Raw genomic sequence first — 27,016 nt, 5'->3', positions numbered from 1 at the left:
TAAAGCTCTTCTGGCTTAGTTCTTCATGTGCAGCCAGCCGTCTGAACGTGCTGCTCCAGTCAGGTCCTCCAAGATGTCAGTCACCTCCTGATGTCTGCGGAGGGGGAGGCGGCCCTCTCCTCCCAGGGGCCCCGAGTCCGTGGCCAACACGTGGGCAATGAGGCATCTACGCCCGAGACCTGAGTTAGTAAGAGCTGTCAACCTGCCCCAGTGGGTGTGGCCTTGCAGGCGGCTCTCCTGCGGCTCAGTCTGTGCTTAGCAGCCGATACAGCACAGCACCCTGATACAGGATGTGCACAACATACCGTCAACTTACACACTGAACTCTCCCGCCGCAGACGACCCGACTGGCTTTCCGTGCAGTCTGCGGATAGCTGCGTTGTCCCCAGTCAGAGCCCTCTTGCACCTGACAGGAAGTCCTTCACCTTACACACTTGCTCTGGGCTGGGCCAGAGAGCTGGTTACGGTGTTAACCTCTTGGGGTTCGTGGTGGAGAAGCCCTCGGGTCTCCCTGTTTGCCCCCATTTTGTAGAAGACTGACTTGCCCTGCCCAGAGAACTCTGGTTGAAGAGTCTCCAAAGTTACGTACCGTCAGCTGCGTCCTTAAAACAGATCTGAGATGTGTCCTCATCGTGATAAAAGAGGTGAGTAGATGGTTAAGAAACACTTCCAGTCAGGACTTTTAACATGAATACGAGTCTCACTGGTGCGGCCGTGAGCTGCTCACGGATGGTACGTGTACTCGCCCCCCTCGGTAACAAACCTCTGACCGTACATGTATTTGCTAAAGAAAGGACCCTTCTCACTAAAGTGCCAGGTAAAGCCAGACTAGCAGGGTGTGGGGAACTTCTGCTGAGACGCCAGAGCGTTAGGGAGTCCTGGCTGCCAGGGTCAGAGGCCCGTCTGCTCCCCGTCCCCCCAGGGCTGTGCTGCCTCTGGGCAGTTCAGATGCTGCTTTGAGGACCAAAAGTCTGGCTGAAGATCTCCCGTCCCTTCTGCTACGTACGGGAACGTTCGTGCTGACCGGGGTGGGGGTGGGGGTGGGGTCAGGTTTTCAGAGCGGCCACATTCCAGGTACATGCCAGTCTCCCCGCAGGTCCTGGACCCGTCTGGGCTAGGAGCTGGTTTATGGTCACATGTTTGGCCTTAAATAATATAACCGTTTAAAGAAACTCTTGTACTTTCCCCTCGGATTTCAAGTTTCCAGGGTACTTGTCACACTGGGGCAGCGCTTGGAAATAGTTACACACAGACCTTAAGTACCGGTTGGCTTCCGTTTCCTCCACTGAAGCGGTCCACCCAGCCTGGAACTCGAGATGCCTGTGACTTGGCTATTTGTTGGTCCAACAGCCTCAAATGTAAGTCTCTTAAAATATGCCTGTGGTCAGTAACGGATTTGAACAGGATTTCTTATCAAGGAACAAATGGAAGAGGGGAAAAGTTCAGCTTTTCATCCACTCCTTACACAAACCTGAGTCCAAATCTTTGGACAGCGGGGAACATGAGAGCCAGGAGACAATCTGGACACTGGCGCAGAGAATGTGGCCGTTACCAGCTGGGTCCGCTAGGTGTGAGCAGAGCTTCCCAAGGCCAAGAGCGAAATAAAGCCCCTTCCCGGCTCCAGGCCCAGCCAGGGGTCAGGGAGCTGGTGACGCGCTTCAGGAGGGGCTGACCAGGACGGCACTGGTGCTCCCAGGGTGAGCTCCCACCGCCAGCACCAGGCCTCCCTCCCTTCCCTTCTCCCTGCGCAGACCGCGCAGTCCTCTGGAACCTGGCTTACGCGGCGGTATTTCTACCTACCGTCCAGTCACTTGTAACTTCCAAATGCCACCTCCCACCTCTGTTCTCTGAGGACGTGTTTCAAGTGCCTGGGCGCGCTCGTGAACAAAGCACCTTGACCCAATAAGGATGCAACGGTATCATCACCCAACTCAAATTCAGCTAAGCTCACACCTGGAGCTTAAAAACAGCTTTTTCTATACAGCCTCTCAAAACACCCACGTAGAGTGACACACCCAAGGAAGAATGACAGCTATACATGTCTCCTGCATCAGCGCAAACCGCTCCTGTCACGGTGCCTGCAGGTCTGTGTCTGTGCAGGCCACCCTCCCAGTAACCCCGAGCCTTGCAGTCTGCTCTGAGGGCCGCTGCCCCGCACCTTCCTCCACCCTCAGCTTCTCCCCCAAGGAAGCAGAAGCCGGCAAGGCTGCCTGCTCTCGGCCATGCTCGGCCTCCTCACCCCGTGAACCCCTCCTGCTACTCAAGGACCCCTCTCCTCTCAGCATCAATTTCCCCCTCAAATATTCCTACTGTTAAAACAAAAAAATTCAAATGAGTAGACGCTGGAGACCTTACTGGCTTTATTCAGTGAATTGGGCAGCACCCCATCCTGCAAGAGGAAGGAGCTGGGAGGGGCCGCACAAAACGGATGGATGCCCTGCACAGGCAGGGGACGGGAAGGGGCTGTCGGACGGAGGCAACTGCCCGCGGTGGGCAGGGGGCTGTGGCTGCTACCTCACTGGGCTGACCCAGCCACCAGGCGGGGTCCTGGTTTAGGGGTTGACACAAGGGACTCCATGTTTGGCCTGTTAAGTCGTTAACACCATCAACAACAGAAGCTGTAAGATCCTGCATCTTGGAACAGTCTCTGTCACACACTCCTTTTCTGAAAACTAACAGCTGTCTCCAGTCCTTCCAGTCTCCCTCAAGCCACTGAAATCAGACCCCAGCCTGACCCCATTGAACCTGCTCTGGTCAGGTCATCAGGTATCTGCACAGTGGTCGATTTCCGGTCCTCAATGACCGGACCTATGGGTGACCGTGATCCCTAGGCCCAGGGGACCACCCCTCCTTAATGGGACCCCAGATCTGAACACGTGTCAGGGCCACCCCGTCCGCCCAGCCCCGTGGTGACCTTGTCCTGCCCCAGGGCCACACCGCCCACACTTTCTTCTCTCAGGCTGGACCTCTCTCCCAAACCCACATCTCGGATGGACCATTACCCACCTGGAAGCCCACCCAAGTCTACCAGCTGCTCCAAACTGGACGTCCAGAGCCCAGCTCCTCTGCACACAGCCCAGACCTACTTCCCTGAAGTCCTCCACGAACCAGGCGGCCCTAAGTGCTGCAGCCGAGAGCCTCGGAGACAGGACTCTCACCACCCAGCGCCACCCTCGGCCAATCCAACCCCACAGCCGCGCCCTCTGCCCAGTCAGGCGGCACCTTCACCGTGTCCAACCCGACCACCCAGAGCCTCGAAACTGGTGACCCCCCCCCCCACCGCCTATGCCCAGAGGAGCCTGGTGGTCACTGGAGCTCAGATCACATCGCTTTTCTGCCTCACTAGCTTCCCATTTTATTCAGGAAAAGAGCCAAATTCCCACCCCAACTCGGTCCTGCCCTTACGCCTCTCCCCCTCCAGCTGCAGGGACCACACGTTTCTCCAACCTGTGGGCTATCTGACCCCAGGACGCCTGCAGGTCTGACTTCCTCCTCGGGGAAGATGCCGCCCACAAACAGCCGCGTGGGTGCTCCCTGCCTTCACGTTTCTGCTCAAATGTCAACTTGTCCCTCCCCGAGGCCGTCCTCCCCACCACCTGGGCTTGCCCATCAGCCTGGGAACCCCTAATCATGCACACGGCCGTTTAAACACACGTTCTCACCAGGGGCCCGTCTCCCTCCCGGGGCGTCAGTGGGGGACACGCTTAGTGCTCGGTCCACACCGAGAGGACAGCAGCTCATCCCGAGGGAAGCTGGGCCCCGGGGTACCGCCCCACGCTCTGCACAATTCCACCACCACCACCACCACCACCACCGCCTGCGTCAGGCAGGTCTATGTGCAAACCTCCGAGGTAATTCTTAGAAACACCATGCAAATCACTTACATGTTGTCTGTGTTTTCGACAGCAAACTGCAGCACGATGGTCCTGCCCGCCCGCCGTTACCTGCGTCTGCCCCGGCCACCCCATGTTTGCGGAGGACGGAGCTGGCTGGAGCGGGCGGGGCCCAGGCGCCGGGCACAGGGCGGCAGAGGACATGGGTTGTTACCCATGTAATCAAAGGCCAAACCACACATTGTCGTACAGAGTTTAATAGGTTTTCTGATGGACTCACCACAGTAACCATTATTACCGTGATGACAGGCAGCTCTACTACACTAGTGTAAATAAAAACAGAAAACACAGCTCCAGGCAACATCACAGATGAACAAACTATGCATTCTTTGTGAACCAAACTGAAAACAGTGTTAGGAAGGAGAGGTGCTTACACCCTCACCCACTCTCAGGACGCCTTCTCTGAAGGGCGGGCAGACGAGGCACTCCGCCTGGCCGCTGGGGAGCCGCCCAGGCCAGGCACGCACATCATGGTCTGCAGTGAAAGGCAGACACACCTCAGCGCAGGACAAGAGGTGAAACAGAGCGACCCGGAGACGCCCCTGAGCTTTGCAGATGGGCCCCTCCTGGGTCTCAGCAGGAAGACACAAGGGACAGAAAGACCCAGAAGGAGATCAGCCCGACTCTCCACCCGGAGAGGGCAGCGTCTGAAGCAGCAGGAGCGACCGGAGGAGGACCTGGAATTGGAAAGCACACGTGGAGACGACCCCGCGGGCGGACCTCGCCGGGCCGCGGGCCGACGTCACCGGGCCGCGGGCCGCGCTCCGGCCGCACCTCTCGTGCAGAGGAGACAGGGCCAGCGCCCAGCAAGGACTTCTCTCTGGATGGCCACGAAGAAAACGGGCAGTCGGCCAAACGGGAGCAACGGGGACAGAACACTAATCGTAGGCAGCGAGCAAACTAAGAGTGCTTCACAAAATTCCTAAAACTTTGCTCGACTTTCAGCTGTCTTTCTAATATGGCTTCATGATCTGATAAGTCTCCAAGACCGTGAAGACCCTCTGTGATCTCACAGATCTCACAGACACACTATTATTAGTATTAAGACCGAGGAAGTGAAGAATCACCTCCAAATGTAGAAACAGCTCATTGCCAGTTGTGTTTCAGAAAATGTCTGCAAAAGTCCATTTTGCTACCAAAATTGCGTAATCCAGAATTTGTAGGCCAGTCCTTCAAGCCTTTGTCCAATAGTGAATTAAGACCATGATGAAGATAGATATTTCCAAAACCAAAAATTCCAAACACATCCCAGTACATTTTCAATTCATCCTGCAAAAAAGTGCACTGTGGATTGAAAGCATCCCTGGATACACAACGTGACCTACCCAAGGATTCAAAGGCTCCGCTCAGACCAACGTTTTCACTGCTACCTCAGCAGTGCTACTGTTTTCACTTGATTTTTTTTTAAAGGTTGACCACTACTTAACTTTTGGTTTTCATCTGCAAAATGATTTGTAATGATTCAGCTTCTCCCAGTTAATGAGTCAAAATGGACAGGTCAGAAGACCACCCAGGGGATGGCAGTGAAAGGTCAGAACAAGGTTTCTGTGCACATCTGATCACAGAGAAATCATCCAACCACGTCCGAAACCCCTGTTCCCACCGTAAACTTCTGTTCCTATCTCAGTATTTGTAAGTCTGAATTAGTTTATAAAAATCACATTAAAAAGGTAAAATTATTTAAGTGTGATACTAACTGATCTGTAGTTTATAAATTTTAATCCATAAAAATATAAATAAGAATGGTAAATTCTTAAGAAAGAAATATACATTTAGTGCAAGTTATGAAGTACATTTTCCTTTTCAGTGTCAGCAGTAAAATACCTTGAGGCAAGGAAAAAAAAAAAGACTGATCTCATATCAAGAGAAAGAAAATTCCAGTGTTTAACACATGCAATTCATACCAGGTACAGCTACACAGAACACCTCCTCCTCATCGCCGTCAAAGCAGCAGCATCCTGCGTCCCAACGCTCCGCAGCACGCGTGGTCACAGCAGCCTCAGACAGAGACCCGCGTGAGGCCAGGCCGCATCACCCATCCAGCCAGAGGGGGAAGAGTAAGCGGACTCCGCTTATCCTCACAAGCCCGGCTAAACCGCTGCTGACTGAACCACACGCAGCACATGAGCGAGAGATTCCGTGTCTCCATCAACAGACTGTCCCTGTCCCGTCAGCCTGCCGCGGTGCATGTGATGACGCTCCAAGCATCGCGCCGTGTAGACCACGCGGGTGATGGCACAAGAGACACGCCCTTCCTGTGATAAAACCTCAGTCAGGTCACAGTACATCTCAATATGAGAAAGGACTGCTTCAAAGGGTGTACACCAAGTTAGAGAGGCTTTGTTACAGCTGGGGGGGGCGGGGAGAAAAGCTCCTCTGGAATGTAGAAAGGAAATGCTCTAACCCTACACGTCATGAGTTAAACTCAACAGTTTTGATAAAAAAAAAAGGGCAATTCGCTGCAGTCTTAGAGATGGCTCAGTTCAGAGTAATCCCCCCAGAATTGGGGACCAAGGGCGCAGGTTGGGACGCAGGAGGGCAGGCCAGGCACTGGGCCTGTCCGTCCGTGGAGCCTGGGCCGCGAGCGTCCGGCTCAGACAGGAGAGACGTGCTGCTCCCCGGGGACAGGGTGAGGCCTCGCCCGCTTCCCTCTCCTCTCCCTCCCCAAAGAGCTCCTCCGTTCCACCGCGGTATTTGTGAACCACACGGCAAAGGTCCGGCTTTGTATTCCTTCTTCAGGGGGAAAGCGAGGCGGCCATGCCTGGTCAGAGCGCTGTGCTGTCCAGCAGACGGGCCTCCTCCTCCGCCCCCTCGCCCTGCTCCTGCGCGGCGCTCAGTTGAACATGATGGAAGCGGGATCTTGGTTTGCCGTCTGGGCCATATGACGGAGGATATCTTTTTTTGTTATGATACCAAGGAGGCGCCTGAAAAGGACAAAAAGAAAGCTGTTAAAATAAAAAGGAAAAGGAAAGAGAAGCTACGTCCAGAGCTACATCCTTTCTGTTGACAGGAATAGAGCAAAGCAAGCAGCCTGATTCTCTATTTTCAAGAAGCATTTTCTCGGTCAGAGAATGAAATTACCCAGCAGCCATTCTGAGGGAGCAAGTACTGCCGCCACACCCAGGACAGCGGCCTGCCCTGAGCCGAGGACCGCGCCCCGCCGCGCAGAGCTCTTCTGATTAACGGTGCCAACGGGAAGGGACAAACAAGGGAAGATGCATGAGTACAAGAGGACACCGATCCCAGTCGAGAAGGAAACTTCATTCCCACCACCACTGAAGTCTGCCGTCTTAAAAGCCAAAAGTAACTGAAAAAAGGTAACTTAAAGACTGCCCAGTTCTAAGCAGAGTCTTCATGAAAGCACGTTCAGCTGAGATAGAACGCAGATTAAATCGTCAACACAGAGTTTCAATTCCAAATTTCAGAGCCCCGAGAATAACTCTACAAGACAATCCAAGTTTCTGGTCCAGTCATCAACGTCTTCCTTTTCTTGATTTTGGTTCAGACACAGTGCTTTTATGAAAGTCTTGGCTGTTAATGCTGACATTAAAAAACGGGTGAGAAAAATCAAGCAGCAGCCTGCAATGATGATTACAGATGAAGCAGAAAGCAGAATGAATGAGGAGCTACTTATTCTGGTTAGTGGTTTTTCAGAAAGGAACCATGAAACCCTGTGTAGTGTCAGCATACAACAGGGCTCTGAGGCAGCTGGGACCGGTGTCATGGAGGTACGACCTCCACGGGGCAGGATAACCGCGGGTGTTAACTGCTGCGGCCAGCAACTGATAATTCACAATTATCTCTAGTCATGAATCCACCAGGACAGAAAGCCAGTGATGACAAATGCACAGGGCCCTCGACGCGGCCGACAGCCTTCCGGAGACAGCGCACAGAGCGCACAGAGCCCAGGAGTTCCCTGACGACAGGGCAACACGCAGCACTGGCTCCAGGGGTGCAGGGTAGGCAGACGTCACGGTCAGACACGGACGGACACGTCCACTCTGCTCCCATGCCACCAGAGCCTGCCCTGCTGGCGGTGACCCCAACCCTGCTAAGCTGGAGACAAACCACGTGTGAGCTGAGACCCCCCACCACCCTGAGACTGGAGACAGACACGGGCGGGATGTTCTGAGCAGATGGGGCATCCGCAAGGGCAGACACCTGCTGTCTAACTGCAAGGATGTCCAAAAGCAGACTCCTCCACCTCCCACACTGTCTCCAGCCCTTAAATCCAACTAATGGTCCAGCCACGCCCACCGCGGCCACTCCCAGGCCCCGGGCCGCCCAGACTCAGCTACCCAGCAGCCCAGCCAGGGGGCCTCACGGGCCAGAGGCGGCGGGCAGGTGGGGGGGGCAGTCACAGTTTCAGCCTCCTGCCCTGGCTCTGTCTAACGGATCGTCTGCTCAGCGGTGTGTGTGGAGGGAGGTGACAGTCCCAGGTTGTGCCCCGGCCCTGGGCTGAGGGGCAGGCTGACAAGGAATCACCAGGGGCTCGGTGCGCCGCGCCAGCTCCTCCAGGTGCTCTACCATGTTCTTCTTTGTGATGATCCCCAAGACAGTCCTGAAACAGACCACGTGATGCAGATAACTGCGCGAGAACTCAAGCCACATGCGCCTCCAACCACACCCACAAAGGAGAGAGAAGATTAACACGTGAGCCAACTGTAGGAATGCTTTAGCGAGCTTTAGAAATGCTGTGAAGTCCCAGGTCCCACTGTGCAAATTCTCCTGACTTGCAAAAGTGGCTTGATACTCTTTTTAAATACTGGTGGGTGGTTTGCCTTTTTAAAATAAAAATCAAAATGATGAAAGTTACAACGAAGGTGCCCACAGAACAATTACAGAAGAACAGTGTCAGTGCACAGCTCGAAGAGCCTGACACGAGCTTCGTCCTCAGCGTCCTCTCCTTAGAGGAAGGCGTCTCTCCAACGTCCCCCGCATCCCCCGCGGCGCTGCCCCCATCGACCTCCGTGGGGAAAGGCGGCAGGAGGCTTAACCTTCTCCGGTTCCGCCACCGCCTCCCGCCTATCAAGAGACTTAAGGAACCGCTTGGACTTAACTATTACTTGGAGTTAAACAACGTGCACAAAGTAAATGAAGCAGACCAACAGCGCTGCTACCTCCCCTTCAGGACCTGCCCCGGGCTGCTGCTTAAATTAGCTGTTTATGACGGGGGCATAGTGACTTTCACTCTACACTTTATGTCTCAGTTAACCTATCACAACATCAAGCAGGATGACAGACACTCTCACGAGGACACTCGAAAATAACTCAACTGCTTCGGGCTGTTAAAACTAAATCCTGGTCACTGGTCTCATAACAGGGAGTGAATCCAACTACAATATATGACAACGCAGACAGTGAACGTCGAACACCCTGAAAAGCTTTCGTCTAAACTCCGCAGCCCACGTGGCATGCCCTTCAGGGCAAGGGGACAGCTCTGGGACCTGGTGCCGTCATCTCCCATGCTGGCCCCACATCCCCTCCTGGAACGTCGCAGGGCTTCACTGAGTCACTTATAAACCGTCACTCAGGGTGACGCCTGAGGGCGGGCGGGATGCAGGGAGGGGAGGGCACAGGAAAGGCAGAGCAGGCTCTGTGCTAAAGTTTTCTCGTCATAAAACCGCATCCTGACCCTCAATAACAAAGACAAACGGACAGTCCTCTCAGCACGGGACAAATCTCCTCCAGAAAGGCCCGGAAAATGCACCACATAAAACATCCCTTACTCAGGAGCTGCTATTCTCTGGCTCGGGGAAAGCAAACAAACACAAACCATTAAGCCACCTGCACTTGCAGCTGGAATCAGGTAACGTGAAAATCTTGACAATGAAGTAAAAAAATTCCAGTTTAAATCTTACTCATTCTTTTCTACCCAACTACATACAGTGATTAATCCCAGTTAATATATTAATAAGCTCCGCTGAACTGTAAGGTACACACTGAGAAAAGTCATGGATTTATTATTAAGGATAATATGGCAAATTTATAGATTCATAAAGTAAGCTTTGCACTTAAAAAGAAACAGCCCTAAAAAGAAGGAAATACATCTATTCCTCTCTAGTTTCTGGAGGAGTGAGATTTGAGAATAAGGGCAGATTCAGCGCAGCTTTATTTATTTCAGAAGTGCAAGGAAAAATCAGTGCAAAACGTGCCCCTGTGAAAACTAATTTACTGTCTCGCTGGGAGCGGGCGGTGCTGGAGGAGGACCAGGCGCAGCCCGGCACCTTCCCAAAGTGCACTCCAGGGGCGCCGGCCCCGGAGCTCTTCTGCCCCCTCCCTCCCCAACACGGGTGCATGTTACACAAGCCTGGAAAATTCTATTCGCTCTGAATTCGCCTCATCTGGGAAGTTCCACAGCAAAGGAACCTCGACTGTATCTGATCCAATACTTTCCAAACTTGAATGGTCACAAGAGCCCTGAGATGTGGTGAGATTCTGCTAATTAGAACACAAAACGTGAGGGGTGGTTACAGTTTACAGAACCCCCGTCCCATTTTCTCCTTCCATCTCAGGGTCTGGACTCCTCGAGTCTCCTTCCCCCAAATAGTTATTTCCCACCTCTAAGGACCCAGTATGAACTATAAAATGTGGACAATTATCCAGAACTGTAGACTCTCCACCGAAGTGCAGAAGATAATGATCTCTCTTCCTTCTATTTTCCTTGAAGGACAGAAATAAGGAAAATATAACCAAGGCAAATAAACACATTTAATTAGCTACCCCGCCCTAATTAGCTACCCCCTCCGGTCCGCCTTACTCCTTTCTAATCTCCCTGCTGCTGAAAACCCGGAAATCAGGCAGCAGAGTGAACAAGGGTGGCGAACCTACAGCCTTGTGACCACACTGTGACAGAGCGTGACATTCACACTGCTACCATGTGAGAGGCCAAGCCATGCCGGGCACCGAGAGCAACACAAAGCAGGTCAAAGTTCACAGCTTCTCAGCTTAGCTTCAGACCAAGCCGTTTATGAAGAGGACCCAGACACCAGGAAAGCTTTGTGACGAGGTCCTCACTCCACTTGGCACGTACTTAGTAAGGTTTTAAACGGTGAAGTCTGGCACTGTTACATTTTAAACAACGTCAAACGAAAGACGACAGTTATTTTACCACATGCGTCTCCTCTCCCATCAGCACCTGTGTATCTGACAAACCCACCCCCTGCCCTTAATCCTAGGCTTTCTCCCTGCACTCATGGCATTTTGTTGTACCCAGTGTCACCTTCACCAGTCAGCAGAGCGGAAACCTCCACGCGGACCCGGCCTCCCAGCGCTGTCTGCACTCCTAACCGAAGACAGCTAACACACTGTCCAGGAAAACAGCAGGAGTCGGGAGAGCACAAAGAAGGGAGACGGGCCCCAGCAGTCACCCACCACACACATCTAACCGCGGCGAGAGATTAGGCTTTGAGGCTGAAAGGTGCCCGAGGCCCTGGGCCGGGACTCACTGAGCGCGTGACCGGGACAGCCCTCCAGCTTCGACACCACCCTGCGAGGCAGGGACCCCGGCTCCCCCTCTGCAGAGGCACCGCGAAGGTCACCGAGAAACACGAAGGAGGTGTGCTATCAGCAAACCTCGTCCTCTCCCTTCAGAGGGTCACGTGTCCTTCACCCACACGCTCTGTATATGTGTTTAACTGCTGGCTGAATCCTCCGAGTGTGCCATGTTCCCGCACTACACGGGTGCAGGTCTAACCATCCAGGCTGCACGCTCCCCGGCCTGTCCCGCAGTACTCCAGCCAGGAGGAGCACAGCACGGAGGTGGTGTGGGCGCAGGGGACATCTGCAGGGACACAGCGTGCCACTGTGCAGTCCCTTCCATACCCGCCACAACTCGCCCCATTCCTACCCAGGAAAAACCAATGTATACGCCTTCAACATGTGTTTACTGTCAGCAGTTTACTTAAAGGGTCTGTGGATGGAGACTGCGGAAGAGAGGAAATGAAGCATCTGCAAAAGGCTGCTATCGAATTTACAAACTTCATTTAACCACGTCTTATCTCCCTCATTGCATGATAAGTCAAACAGTAAACAGACAAGTATTAAGGTCACCACTGGACTAGAAATCAATGTTCCAAACACGAAACCCCGTCTGGGCCACCACACGTCGAGGGGCCCCGGGACAGAGCAGCCCTGTCTGGCAGTTGGACGTCCCTCCCGGCCCCCTGTGAGGGTGGCTCCCAGGGCTGACCGAGCTCTCCCCCAGGGCCCGCGAGGCCCCCCACCAAGGGCTGGGCGCTCACCCGCTGTGGGTGACCAGGCACTGCCGCAGCCCCAGCTTGCGGAAGATGTCCACCACGATCTCCATGGGCGTGTGGTCCGTGACCGTGAACGGGCTCATGTCCAGGATGCTGCGGAGCTTCAGGGGCCGAGGGCTCTCTGCCGGGAGTGACGGCGTGTGCTGTGCGAAACACACGCGGGAGCTGCCCACAATGCCCTCCTGCTTCTTCCTGGCACTTTCTGAGAGACAGAGAGGACAGAGATCACCTCACAGGTCTCGTGTTGTCTGGTCGTGTTCAGGGTCACCTGCTTATTCAGAGATTTAAAAAATAAATGAATGCGTCCCAGGACCGTTGGCCCTTCATTTCTTCCTATCTTCCCAACTAACCAAGGAAACACACCAACTGAAAAGCCATTTAACAATTTCTAGTATTCGACAGAATTAGAAATCTACCAGTAACAAATCACCCTCAGGTAAATAAACTGTCTTTGGTATAGTTATACATGGGATCATTTTCTCTGCCGCTGTCCAGCTCTGGGGGAGAAGGACGCACACATGGAACATGGCCATAGCACCTGTGAAACCACGAGAGCACGGCTGATGACAGAAGCCTGCCCTGCGGGGAGCCGCCCCGTCCCACTGGCTGCAGGTCTGCGCCGCCCCTGCGGTCAGCTGCCCCCTCTCTCTCCCCCTGCCCAGCTCCATCGTCAAGTCCAGCGAGTCACGGGTGGGTCGGGGCTGTTGGGGTGCTCCCTGTGCGGCTTTCTGCGCTCCTGCCCGCTGCGCCCTCCCTCGCCTGCCCCCCGAAAGCAGGAGGATAAGGGGCGGGGGCACAGCGAGGGTGGAGGAAGCAGAGACCCCTACAAGGAACGTGCAACAGGCAGCTTGCTTCTACCCTGAGTCAGCACAAACGCCACACTCTGGGCAGACAGGGCGCTTGTCACACGAACATACTTTCAACATGAACTTTGCCACAGAAACATTTAAGCCAAAATAACGAGCGTCAGTCCTAACTCGGCAGACGACGTGGCTCAAACACACACTTGTCACTCCCCGACCTTGAGAGCCTGCTTTAACTTGCGCTGTAACGCGCTCCAGGAGGAAGGCACTAGGGGAGTTCTCGGCTAGAACTCACTAAGCGCCTTAGGAGCGTGATGAACGCGTGGAAAAGCCAGCCTGTCAGCAGCTGCCATCACGATCTCCCACAGCGCTCTCAGCGAAGCTGCTCTCGGCCTGCACAGAAGCACACGGCCAGCCCCTGAGGATGCGCAACAGAAGCGCCCTCAGCACGCGTGACAGCCGTTCTGAGTTACAGCCGAGCCCAACCGTCACTCGCAAACACCTTGGAAGAACACACGACCCCATTAATGAAAATATGTTGAGAGACTGTTTAAATAAACATTTAATGATAAAACAACTTCAGAAAGTTTTTGAAAAAAGTTATTAATTAACCTAATTAATCCATCTATGTATCCACTGGAATGTTCCTTCGATGCACAAGGCGAGAGCACATCCAGCCTGTGTGGGGTCTGAGGACACCACGTTCGTGTGAACACAGGAGTGACTTTAACAAGCACGTGTAGCTGGACACACTACGTGCCAGGGCACCTGCTAGATTGGCCTTGTTTTTGAAAAAAGTTTTTAATGCCATTCAAAGGCCTTTGAAGCAGAAAACATCACCAGAGCTTTCTGTTCTGACAGGATTCAGATTTAGACTTTTTCAGGTGCACGTGCAGACAGCCCCACCTCCAGGGGAACGGGAGTGGTTCTTTTCTAACATCCAATTTCATAAGGTAAATGTGAATTTTACTTCTAACCTTTAATACAAAATCATCTTTTCCCCACTATAGTTTAAGGTTTTATTCTTCCTGTTTATATGAGTATCAAGGACTTAAGTTCTGAAAATTCATTAAAAAAGCAAGGTACGCAGGCTGTCCCCTTCACTGCTGACTACGAGCACCCTGGTAGCGACAGATTCCAAAAACATCCCCAGGGATCCTTTCCTGTGTTAACTTCAGAAGGCAAAAAAGCTTCTATGTTCACAAAGGGTGTTCCAGGGACTGAGCAGGTGCAAAGCCCACCCGAACTCTTGCAGAGAGGAGGGAAGGCAGGTCCACGGACTGCGGTCCTCATCACCGAGCCAACGCCAGCTCTGGCCACAGGATAGCACGGCCGGGGGTGGGACACCTGCACTACGTCTCCCAGGCAAAGGGCACCCTGAGGAAGGGGGCCTGTCACCGCGCCACAGCCTCTCTCACCGTGTTCACACGTCAGCCGTACCCAAGGTCACATCCCTGCAAAGCTCACAGCTCCAGCACAGAAATGGAAACCAGCAAGGGAGCCTTTATACCTTCAGGTGGAAAACAGGAAAGAGGATCCAGCTCACGCTGTAAATACCACATTAAATACAGGCTTCATTCTAAACCAATCTGTAAAACATTCAGCCTTGCTTTTAGGTCCAGACAAAAAGCAGGAGGAACATTTCCGTTTGCGCTAAACTTTCACACAGTGAACTGTCATTCACTGCTGCGGAGAGTGCATGGTGCAATCCGAAAACACCTCACTAAGCGACAAACGCACCTCTCTGATCCAACAGTCCACTGCCAGGACCTTCCCACAGGCGCACACGGGCACAACGACCACTGTGTGAGGTTCTCAGACTTACGAGGCGGCTGTTTTTATCACAGAAAAGACTGCAAACGTCAGCAGGAAACAGGTAAAACACCACGACGCAGCCCCTGGTACACCGCCCCACAGCGTCCTCTACTGCGTACAGACGAAAGGGGGAAACTACACTGATCTGGAAAGATGTCCAAGAAAAGGCTGTTTAGTGAAAACGCAAGACAGAGCAGCATGTATCAGACTACATGATACAACTTGTCTACAAGGAAAGGGAAAAGCACACGTACTTACCACAGAGCACAGAACGGCAGCGACCGAAATCCACGGAGCCAAGCAGACGGCTGCCTGTGCGCAGGCAGCCTGGACCCGGCAAGGCCACGGGGGTTCCTCATTATATACTTTCAATCGTCTGTTTCTGTTTGTTTTTTTTTTTAATTGAAGTATTGATTTACAATGCTGTGTTAGTTTCTGGTGTACAACATAGTGATTCAGTTATACAAATATTTATATATATACTTTTCATATTGTTTTTCATTACAGGTTATTACAAGGTATTGAGTGTAGTTCCCTGTGCTGTACAGTAGTAGGTCCTTGCTGTCTCTCTATTTTATATAAAGTTGTTTGTATCTGCTAATATCTTTAATCTCCCTGAATATGAACTATGTCAATGTACTATCTACACACAAACTAAAAAAAAAAAAAAAAATTTAATGAAATAAAAATGCAGTTTAAAAATAAAAATGGGGGGAGGGCATAGCTCAAGTGGTAAAGCACATAGATGCACAAGGTCCTGGGTTCAATCCCCAGTACCTCCTTCAAAAAAAAAAAAAAGTCAACTTAATTGCCCCCCCAAAATAAAAAATTAATTAACTAAAAATAAATAAAATAAATTGGGGGAAAACTGTTCTCTTAAAATCTTGCGTTTTCCCATCCCTGGACACGGTACATATAGCTCACTATTTATTCAAGCATTTTTTTTGTCCTTTAATAAAGTATTTTATATAAGTACATAAAAATTACATATATTCCACCAAACCTAGTGTACAGGGTCTATTTTTCCCATTCAAAAATGAAAACTTCACAGAATATATGTTGGTAAATATTTAAGGTATGTTAAAGAAGTCATCATGGGACTAACCACTCTGACGACATGATTTGCCACCTCACGTCTGAAGCAAACCTGCTCCCTGACACTGACATCTGCTATCCCAATATTCTATTTCTCAAGACACTAACGAAACTTTTAAAAATATATCCACAGAATCAATGGGAATATAGGCAGTTCTTAACTTCACCATTTTCTTCTTTATCTTTTAAAAACCTGGGCCTTTTCTTTTAGACATATGTAAATTCCCAAACTCTGACCCCTTTTGTTCCTTCCTCATTTACTATTAAACCTGAAAGCACAGTCTCCTCAGACAGGAGGGTGGCCCCGGGCAGGGCTGAGCAGCCCCGGAACTCAGCCTCACCACAGCCACAGCAGCCACACTGCTCGCCCCCGCGGGCACCTGCCAGGCCAGCACCTCAAGCAGAACCTGGAATGATGCAAAGTCGTCCAAAGCTGCAGTCTTTTCCTGAGCTCAACTGGACATTCCCTGTAGGCTCTTCTCTCTCCCTTCCTCTTTTTGCTTTAGCAGCTCTTGTAAACTGAAGGCTTCCAGGCTGATCTGAGAAATACTCCCACCCACACCATCTAGTCCCCGCTCTCCAAATGGCACGAGAACTGAAGTAGTTCAGACCACCTGCAACAGCCACAGAGGCAGCTGGAGGGCGGGGACACGCTGGGGCATGACCTCGGGGACCGTCCAGGGCTCAGCATCCCCTACCGCCCAGCAGGGGCACCAGGGCAACAGCTGATGGGGACACCCGCAACTTGGGGCTTTCGGGGGTCCATCAGACTGTTCTGCTGGCCCCCTCGTCAGCACTGCAGGGGTACAGGGGAAGGACATAAAGAATTCTGGAGGACAAAACTGGCTTCCTCCTCAGAAGTTCAACTTCTCTCCAAGAAGTCGCACAGCAGGGCTAACACCTTCAAGCTACACTTTCAGGAAGGTCAGCACAGAGCACAGCAGGACTCACAGGCTTTCCCAACCTGCGTTTAGCCAAGAATACAATCGCAGTGATTTTTTCACTTCAAACTAGGTATTACAAGTTAATATTGTAAATCCAAATCCAAACACTGAAAAAGCAAAAACCCTGTGAATCTGGTATGAAACAGACCAAAGATGATGGAATTTTCAAAAATTTGCATTCAAATGAGCCAACTTTATTAAACACAACAATCTATTTAGCTGAATGCCCGACACCCACTAAGGGCTTCTAGCACGTGCTATTATGAATACTGTCACCTTTACGAGACTTATTTATCTGAGCCAAAAGAGAAAGAATCGGACTCCAGTCTCTGAGAACAATGCCAAATCAAAAGACAAGACTGCATCCAGCGGGAAGGCAACCCACGGAAGTGTGGATCCCTTTCCTGAAGGGATGTGAAGCAGACCACTCGCCCCACAAGCCCAGCCAATCACACTGCACAGCTTCCCTTCCTTCCAGAAACCCACTGCACACGCGCGCCCACCCAGCCAGGCGCCGGTGCCGACAGACACACGCAGGTGCAGGCAGGCGCACACGCACGCGTTCCCTCAGGAGGGTACCTATTGCGATCGTCAGGTCTCTTCGGAGGGCAAACCCCACCAGCCTCTGGGACTCCCTGGATGTTATGACCGGGAAGCCGTTGTAGCTGGTCTCGTTGATCAGGTTTTCTATGTCGTCCACCGTCATGTTGTCCTGCGTCAGGACAGCCAAGGGAGGGTCGCTCCTTCGCGGTCTCATGACGTCAGCAGCCAGTGTGGTGTGTGTGAACTCTTCCTTCGCATCCAGGAAAGGGTATCCGTTTAGTCGGATGTGAGCTTCATAAATGCCTTCCCTCCCAAAGGCATCTCCAACCCATTTACTGGTCATCACTGCGGCCATAAGGGGGACGATGTACTCCAAGCCTCCGGTGAGCTCGAAGACAATCACCACCAGGGAGACCGTCATCCTGGTCACGCCGCCTGCAAGGAGCAAGCACTGCAGGTCAGGGGGCAGGACCCTGCGGGGGGGCTTCTGTAGCAGGCGCTCACACACAAATGGAAAACAGGACGTAGTGAAAGGCAGCATCGTTATTTAGCAAGATCTGCAGGAACACCAGTCTCCCGTGTTCAAACACGGAGACCATTAGACTAACATTTCAAACCGGCCAACCTCATACAAAACAGAAACGAAAAGTCACAGCTGACCAGCTAGTACACTTTGCCACTTTGGTTTCCTGCGTAGCAAAGACACTTTCTCCCCAGGAAAGCTTACTGTTAGTTCTTAGGACTTTGTGAGGCACATCACAGCTCATCTGTTTACTACCAACTTACAAATTAAACTCAAGTGGGCAGAATATTAAATTAATATGTTTCCCTCCCCTAAATCTTTTCAAAATGAGTAAAATATTCTGACGTGTGATTTATGTGAACAGTATAATATCCCTTCCCTTAGAAAAGCGCATCTAAACTATTCAAATTGTCCACCCAAAGCACCACCCAGAGCTGCCAGCTCCAGGCTGAGGCCTCTCCACCTCCTGCTGAGCGTCCCGTGTCTCCTGCCGACATGTCTTACATGCTCGTCTCATTTTCCAGCTGTAGGAAGACCCTGAATGACTGACTGTCGCAGAAACCACCACACACTTAAAACCAAACCCTCTTCCTCCCCAGAGAGCTCCCCCAACCCCCGGACCCCAACGCTGGGCCCCGCCTTCCTCCCGACAGCCTCACGGCCACAAAGCCTGGTTCACCCCCCTCCTTTACCCCAGGTCCAGACTCTCACAAGTCCTACTGACTTGCTCTGCAAACCCTCTACCCAGGGTCCCTTCCTCACCATTACCAACCCAGCGCAGACACTCAAGACTCTGCTCCTTAACTTCGTGCTTTTATCTCACCTCGCTGACGGCAGGCCCCAGCACCTTCCACCCACTTCACAAGCCGCCTTCCCACGTGACTCCTTTCCAAGTGCGGCTCTCACCCTGCTGCTCCTTTGCCCAGAAACCTGCCAGGGCTTGTCAGCTTACACTGCAGGAAGCTTGAACTCTTCCTCTCTGTTTCTAAACAAAACCAGAAGGGAGAAAGAACCTACTGTGCATTGCACATCTACACCACACCACGGATGCCCTCGTCCGTTTACAAAGGCTTTTGACTTAACCAAGCCCTCACCTCGCCAGGCACTGGCGCTCACGGCTCTGTATGCGTGTTATCTCACATGATCCTCGAAAACACCCGTAGGAGAAGTAGCTATTATTTGCACTTTAAAGGTAAGAAAATAAAAATAAACAAGTAAAGGAACCTTCCCAAAGTCATCGCACTAAAAATGGCAGAGCCACAACAACCCCATCACAGATCCGACCGACTGCAGGCACAACTCGTCCCGACATGAATCACTGCCTTCTCAGAACCCGGCTCCGTCTCCCCAGTCCGACTGTCTCTCCCCAGTGTCCAGCGCGCACTACTTCAATACTCTCACAGGTTCCTCAAAGCTCCATGAACACTAAGTGTGCTCCTACCCAGTCCCTTTCCTTCATGTCATCACCCTCTTCAACAAAGCCACCTCCTCTCAGTTCTACTGACCCCTAGAAGAAAGCGCACGTCCCAGCCACCCTGAGCTCTCCCTCTAGGTCCCCGCCGAGGTCACAGGCACTCCCAGCTGTCCCTGGCCCTCCGCACTGCTCACACCACGCAGCCAGTGCTGGTCTCATCTCCCCAGCACGCCTCTCGCCGAGGGTGGGCCCACTCTCGCATCACTCAGCGCACGCGCACAGCACCGCACAGAAACAGGTGAGCACCTGCTGCTCTGGAGAGAAGGGCTCTCCCATCACTTCCACTGGATTTTACTTAGAAGATCAACAACTTCTTTACCCAACTTTGACTCACTGAACAAAACTAAGTCAAAATACCAACTGTAATTAAATACTACAGCCAAAGTTTAGCTGATGTTTTAAATACAAAAATAACTATCTTTCACGTCCACGAGAACAAGAAATAGACGATTAAGAAGGTAATGCAGATCCCTGGCTTTTCTTGGCTCACAGTGACTCACCGCAGAGCCAAAGCAAAGGTGCTCTGAAGCTCTGCTGGAACGTGGGTGAGCCAAGGTGCTTGACAAGGAGAAACAAAACCTCCCTGGACAGGAGCCAAACGAAGCCTGGTACTGAGCCAAATGTGGTACTGAGATGTCTTCTGTCATGAAGCGTCACGTGATGTTACAAAGGTATTAACTGTTAAGATTTTCGCAGTGACAGGCAGGATGATGCCACCCACATGCATCTGCACCCCCATTCCTTAGGGAGGGGCCACCACCTTGGTTACAGCCGAGCACACAGACCCCGACTCACCTAAGCACGCGGCGGCGCCCACCATGGCGTACAGGCCGGGGGTGATGCAGTCGGCCCCGACCTCGCACCACTCCTGGAAGATGAACCAGTCGTGGTGGTAGTAGGCCAGCTGCTCCACCGCGATGCCCACGATGCGGCCGGCAATGGCGCCGACGGCCATGCTGGGGATGAACAGGCCCGACGGCACCTGTGAGGGAGACGCTGGTGAGGCTGGTGCTCAGGGTAGGCTCCCAGCACAGGGAAAGCACGGCGGCCCTGGACAGTCCCACACACTCACATACCAAGTAATAAGCAGCATTCTTGGGCCCAGAGAGAAGGGACTCCAGGACTCCTCGTCCTTCAGCTCGGGTTTCTGAATGCTCACCCCTTGTACACACGCACACACACGCGCACGTGAAATTATCAGGAGGACAAGAGCTGTTCCTGGTCCAACCCAGTGGGGGCATGAGCTCGAATGCAGACCGTGGGCAGGAGGCAAGGCCAGCGCGGAGGGCACGCTGACCAGCACAGGTCACAAACCAGCACAGGACACCCAAACACAAGGGCTCAAAACCTGCGTCTCCCTCCCCCCCAGGAAGGCCCCGCAGCCCCCTGGGGCCCAGGAAGCCGACTTACAGGGTCCATGCATCGCACCCGCTCAGCTGAGCGCTCCACCTGGGCTTGCTCAGGAAAACGGTCAAACTTCGAGGTGTTTCTATTATTTAACCCTCATGCCCAGGGGACTAAGACAGGACAACAGACAAGAGAGACCGTACTTCACAGACTGACACGGCATGGGCTGGCTGAAATGAAGCCGTTACCCACCGGCTACACCACGGACGACTGGTCCTGAGCGAGCGGCAGGGGTCACACCGACCGCAGGTGCAGCCATCTGGAGACCAGGGGCCGCTGCCATCCCACCCCATTCACATCTTGACAATCGTGCAGGAACTACCCTGACTGGCAAATCACTAACTAAAGATCGTCACTCTCCTGAGTTCAGGAGCAGCTGCGTCCCAGGGCACAGCTGGGCCTCGGAACAGAGCAGAGGCTGCAGGGCCCTCAGGCTGCCATCCCGCGACATGTGGGCAGAGCACGGACTCCACAGACAGCCACGTCCGAGTCCCCGGAAGCCCACCGTGCTGCACAGCCTGGAGGGATTCTGGCAACAGCAGCTGACCTCAAACAGGAGACCGTCCCAGGTGACGTGGGTGGGCCCAAAGTCATCACAGAGGTCTTACATGTGGGAGGATTTAGGACTAGTGTCAGAACGCGGAGATAAAACAAAGACTTGACAAGCCACTGCTGGCTCTGAAGATGAAGGAGGGGCCACGAGCCCAGGACCACAGAGGCTGGAAAACTCAGGAAGGCCTCTCCCCCAGCTCCTCCGGACACCCTGACTCCAGCCCAGTGAGACCCAGCCCGGGTGTCTGATCTCCAGATCTAAAACAAACGTGTGAGACTCGTGGTGAGGGACTCTGGCAGCAACAGGAAACGGGCGTAAGTGGTTTTAACCACGATCATCAACTCTGTGCCCGCCCCCTGGAAGTCGAGTGTGCATCCATCCCCCCACCCCCTCGGCCTCTGTGACGGCACAGACGGAGGCATGCTGCGGGGCATCCCTGGCTGGGGTGGGAACAGTCCTCTCCAGACACTCGCTCTTGGAATCCTGAGCTGTCATGTGAGGAATCCACCAACCCTGAGGCCACTGTGCAGGGAAGACCAGAGAGAGCGAGTGGGGGAGACAGTGCAGTAGGAACCCAGATGGTCCCCCACCTCCCCAGCGTTGACCCTGCTTGGCCCAGGCACCTGACACAGCCGTGTCTGGTGACAGCACATGAGGGGCCACAGACAGAGCATGCCCAGTGAGGCCTCCCGGTACAAGAAGCCAACACCAAGAGTGCAGTGAGCCAGCGTTACCCGAAGTGGAGAGGTTTGGGGTTAAGTTGTTACAAAGCAAGATAACATACTCAACAATAGATCAAAAAACCCTTTTTTCACTATTTAAAATGAAACACAACAGGTAAACTTTTTCAGTCTACACATATGAAGCAACCATCTTTAGATGAACATTTCAGTTCATGGCACGACTACTCAACCATCACCCAGCACCAGCCAGCACTCACCTTGATCCCGAAGGTGAACACCGTCATTATGATCTTGAACACGAGCGCCAGCCCTAACTGCCATATGGCTGAATACACTCCGAGGCCGGCGGGCCGGTCTGGAATGTCATCGACGATTTTACTGGCGTTCATGTCGTTTCTGTAGTCACAGAGAGAGGAGGACTCCAGGGGCCCGCAGTCCGTGAAGAGCTCCTTGATGAGCTCACTGGTGTTGAGCCGGGTGTACGGGTTGGGGAAGGCTATCACGGCGGTGATGGCCGCGACCACGATAACTTCCAGAACAGGGTACTTCCCAAATCTGGTGGACTTGCGCCGCCGACACCAGGCAATGTTTGCCCGAATGAAAAAGGCTCCCCACAGCCCTCCAAACACCCCGAGGAGGATAAAAGGAAACAGTTCAAAAAGGTACCAGGGCGTGTGGTACTCCACGTAAAAGAGGACCAGGCGGCTGTTACCAAAGGGATTGATGGACCTCAAAACAAATGCCGCCACCAAAGCAGCAAAAAATGACCTCCATAAAGTCTTCAGAGGAAAGTAATAGCTAACCTACAACAAGGAGAAGGAGGAGGAGAGTCAGTGCTGCAGTTTTTACAAGGTGCTTCTGACACGTTAAACCTTGAGTGCTGAACACCAGGGCTCTAAACTTCACTGCAGCTAGAATTTACGTGTAACAGTTATTACCATGGTAAGGAAAATACTGTTTTATAGCCATTCTGGCTATCACATCATTACACAAATTCACAGTATCAACTGATTACAAATGTCTAATAATTATTTAAAATACCTAGTGCTGTGTTATTTTCAAAGTGAGTTTCACCCCCAATTCAATCACAGTAGTTAAGAATAAACGTACCATCAGTAACTCCTGCTAGCTTACAAAGAAGTACTTAATTTTCCTCTTCTCTGTTAGGGCAAAAGGAACACAAAAAACCCAGGGAGAAAAGTACATTTTAAGCCATTCCTAAGTCACATTTTTTTTTTCTAAGTCACATTTTTGTATAAAGGTGTAAAAAGTCTTAAGCACCAACGAGAAAACAAAAGATATTCCACGTGAGTGACTAAAATTGTTTCCTTAAAATCAGTAACTACAACAGAAATAATCACACAAGAAAAATTTTAAAAGATGACTTAGAAACTGATTAAAAACTTTAAAATAAAAACAAGGCTGTAAGTTAGCCAATAAGGATTGTTTTAAATATTTTCCAGTAAGTCAAATTCATTTCTGCCTATTTTTATTTATGTCCACAATGGTAAAGTTTAAACAAGTATTAACATTTGTATATGAATAATAGTTTTAAAAAGACTTCTCTCAAGTAAAGAACACATATATATACTTTTTATGTAAGAATGAGTGAAAAATAACTCTGAAAACAAATCTGTAAACTTAAAAACAAAGTCTGTAACTATGCATGAGTGGGAACACTGGAAAGTGCGCCACAGGACGTCTGCCAACGGTAACGACACAGAACCGTGACTGCTGGCTGCTTTCTCACCTACCTCCTCCAGGCTGAAAAGGACTCCTCCGATCGGCGCACCGAAAGCTACAGAAACACCTGCAGCCGAGGCAGCGGACAGCACCTGAAAGAGGACGTGGCCTATTTCACAAGTGCTGACAGACTCACGTGCACCAGGCCACACTCCACGTGTCACTCAAACTCTCAAAACGCCGCTTCTGAATTTGACTCGCATGTCTCCCTTTTCCCTCCTGACCCAAAGGTAAATACTTCTTCTAATAAGATTATTTTTCCTCCTCTGCTTTAATTGAAAGGTCATTCATAGAGTCAATATTCAGCCAAAACGTCTGTGCGAGATACACCAATGTAAATAGGATGTAAAGAAGAAAAGGCAATGAACACAGACAATCAAGATGTTTACTTGTGAAGACCAGTGGAGAGAGCGTAACTGGGTGGAGGGGATACGCTTATTTTTACAGAGGGTGTCATTTCTCCAGATTCCAGAGCTAACTACCCCGTCGTTAACAATTACTCTATTCCTAACCCTAGTGAAATATCCAGGGACCTGAAACCTCCTGAGTTTCCCCATATTTTCAGCACCCTAGTCCTCTGAAGAGACCGCTATCTTAAGCACAGAAAAGCCTCACCTGAACGAGGAACCACTGCCATGCCCGGGCGCATTCCCACCACCCAGAAGCCCCCCGAGCCACCGCCACGCCTGGGCGCAGTCCCACCACCAGGAAGCCCCCCCAAGCCAGTCACAGGAAGAAAGGCCCAGCACCCTGGGTCCTGTCTCCAGCTCCATCATCCGCCACGGGGAGCTGCCCACCTCCTACCAGTGGGAAGCCAAATACACACAAAAATTCACTGGGCATCTATTTGCCATGACTCTTCTAAGAGTTTACTCCTGTGACTACTTCACTCCAGTAAATATTTGAGGCTACCAAAGCATTTCCTCAATTGGTGAGTTTTTACACCTCTGAAATAGAAATTAGAAATAAATTACATTAAATTGTAAATGTTAAGAGCACGAACCCCACAGTCAGGCTGCTGTTTGGTAAATTAAAAATGAACGAATACTTGTTTTAATTAAATTGTACCTGGCTGGACAGTGCACACTGGGAGTGCTAATCTGGGAGAGCTGAGAGAACAAATTTAACGTACTATTGTTTTTTTTGCACAGAACTGCAGACAACACATTTAATCGAATTCTCTGATTCTACATTTAACATAATAGAATTTTACAATCAAGCCAACATCCACATACCTATAACTCACACACGTTTTAATCTGTTTCATAAGTATCTAAGAACCATTTAATTTAAAAACGTTGAGTGGGCAGAAGAAGAAAGCCAAAATATGAAGCTTAAATGCTTCCAACTAACATGTAAACTCCAGTCATTTACATACCAAGGCGACAGAATAAGGTTAACGTCATAAACATTACTAACCATCACAGTGTGTACATTAAAATCTAGACAAATTTAACTTCTATATTTTCTGATAAGTTATTTTTTGTGCTTACAATAAATAAATAAAAATTAAAATCTTTTACCCCCAAAATGTCAAGGTACAATAGCAAGTAAAGGAACTGAACCAGGTAGACACATGCTGGAGGACCGCCTTAGCCACCAACTTGCCACGTTAGAGCCAGGACAGTTTTAGGTGTGGTTCTGAACACACACACACACACACACACACACACACACACACCCCTGGAGAAGGAGGAGGAGGGGGCGGGGGGGAAACAGTGGGTGAGACTCCCCAGTCTGGGAGAAGCAGGAGCGAATCAGCGGCACACGTCACATTTCAGAGCAGGGGAGGCGTGAGGCAGAGCAGAAGCAAAGGGAAAGACTTCTGTGAAATTCAACTGCGACCAATGGACACCTGCCGTCTGCCTAAAACTTTCCTAAAATACAGGAGCAAATGAGCAGCACTGGGGACGGACTGCAGAAAGATGCTAGAGATGACTTAAAAAAGAAAAAAGCAGCACAAACGATTCTCACTTTAAACTTTAAACCTGAATACAGAGTTTATCCGAGAAGGAGAGAGTGAAACGTGATCTTTACACTAGGAAACTCCCCTGATGTGAGTCTGTGTAACAGACATTTATCTGCCAAAAGACAAGACACTTACCTCCCTTTTCTTAGCTTCGTTTGTGCTGTACTTCGGAAAGAGGTAGGAAAAGATATTTCCGCAGCAACAGGCAACGTGCACCAGGGGTCCTTCTTTTCCTAAACTCAAACCCGAGGCCACAGCCAGTACTAACGTGATGGTTTTAATCATTAAAGTCCATTTTCCCAAGTAACCTCTGATGATGAATCCACTCAGAATAGTTTTAATCTACAAAGGAAGGATCAAGGCAGCTTAATTTCCTTTAAGAAACATAAGAACTTAAATTACTCTCGTCTTATTCATCTTGCAAATTCTGGTGCAGATGGAACAACTCATAATGCATTTTTCAAAACCTTGAACAACTACACTATATAGAACAAGTCTGCATGGTACTCGAATCCTCTCTCCAAGCAAGGAGAGAGGGCAACCCTATCTCATGAACAAAACTGCAATGCCAGGCCACGTTAAGGGGATACGGGCTTTAACACAAGTGGCATTATTCACAGAACCAACAAAAGGTAAATCTGAATATTTCTGTTGCAGAAACGTAATATAGTTCGATACATTTCGGACATTCTGTATCAGAAACAAAGATATTATGCCTTCTCAGAATACTGTAATTAAGTGTAATATTTTCCTGTATCAAGGACGAGTGACAACTGCTAAATACTCCATAATATTGCTCCTTATTAAAGATAAACTTAAAAAAAAAAGATAGTCTTACTATAGCCTTAAAAATCACTAAAATTGTTTTTAACAGAAATGCACTAGAAACAGCTAGCAACTTGTTTAAGACAGAAAAATTAAAAAAAAGAAGAAATTAATTCACTTTATATTCAATCCTAAGTGCATTCTTAGGTTACTGTTGATAGAAGACAAAATCCAAAAGTTTGTACTATTGACCACTATGATCATTTATTTTAAAGTATAAAACAGTTATAAATACTGTCTGCCAATTTCAAGGATTATTAACTTATCTAATTAAAACATAATTACAAAAAGAGGATGAATGTATTCAAATTCAGTTCCTAAGAGCAAAACATCAATGCATTCATCAAAGAACTTTAGGCTGCAAGGTATTTTGCAGGTTCTTGGTGTTTAACTGAGTCTCTTGGGATATTTGTTTACTCATGTGTTGAATCAGTGGTGAGAAACAAAAAGTCAGCCTCCACAGAAAACGATGAAATGACCATGGGGAA

The 27,016-nt window shown here is 50.7% G+C and overlaps 1 protein-coding gene across 8 annotated transcripts in view; it reads right to left on the bottom strand.

Moving 5' to 3' along the window:
* Window positions 1-4,074: 4,074 nt before the first annotated feature.
* CLCN3 (chloride voltage-gated channel 3) overlaps window positions 4,075-27,016 on the bottom strand; it is a 68,003-nt gene continuing 45,061 nt past the window's right edge. For 4 of the 8 annotated variants that reach the window (XM_032471001.1, XM_032471002.1, XM_032471003.1 and 1 more), the window contains 8 exons: window positions 25,839-26,045; window positions 23,746-23,826; window positions 22,249-22,794; window positions 20,144-20,330; window positions 17,388-17,786; window positions 12,137-12,353; window positions 8,379-8,454; window positions 4,075-6,817 (listed from right to left, as the gene is read on the bottom strand). In XM_032471001.1, the coding sequence (XP_032326892.1) occupies window positions 6,659-6,817; window positions 8,379-8,454; window positions 12,137-12,353; window positions 17,388-17,786; window positions 20,144-20,330; window positions 22,249-22,794; window positions 23,746-23,826; window positions 25,839-26,045 (1,872 nt within the window). In that variant the 3' untranslated portion in view covers window positions 4,075-6,658. The remainder of the gene's footprint in view (window positions 6,818-8,378; window positions 8,455-12,136; window positions 12,354-17,387; window positions 17,787-20,143; window positions 20,331-22,248; window positions 22,795-23,745; window positions 23,827-25,838; window positions 26,046-27,016) is intronic. The other 4 variants (XM_032471005.1, XM_032471006.1, XM_032471007.1 and 1 more) reach the window with 3 other exon arrangements.

Source organism: Camelus ferus, chromosome 31 (assembly GCF_009834535.1).
Source record: "Camelus ferus isolate YT-003-E chromosome 31, BCGSAC_Cfer_1.0, whole genome shotgun sequence".
Classification (NCBI taxonomy): Eukaryota; Metazoa; Chordata; class Mammalia; order Artiodactyla; family Camelidae; genus Camelus; species Camelus ferus.
The sequence above is the reverse complement of the archived record's forward strand: the minus strand, read 5'-3'. Positions and strand labels throughout refer to the sequence as shown.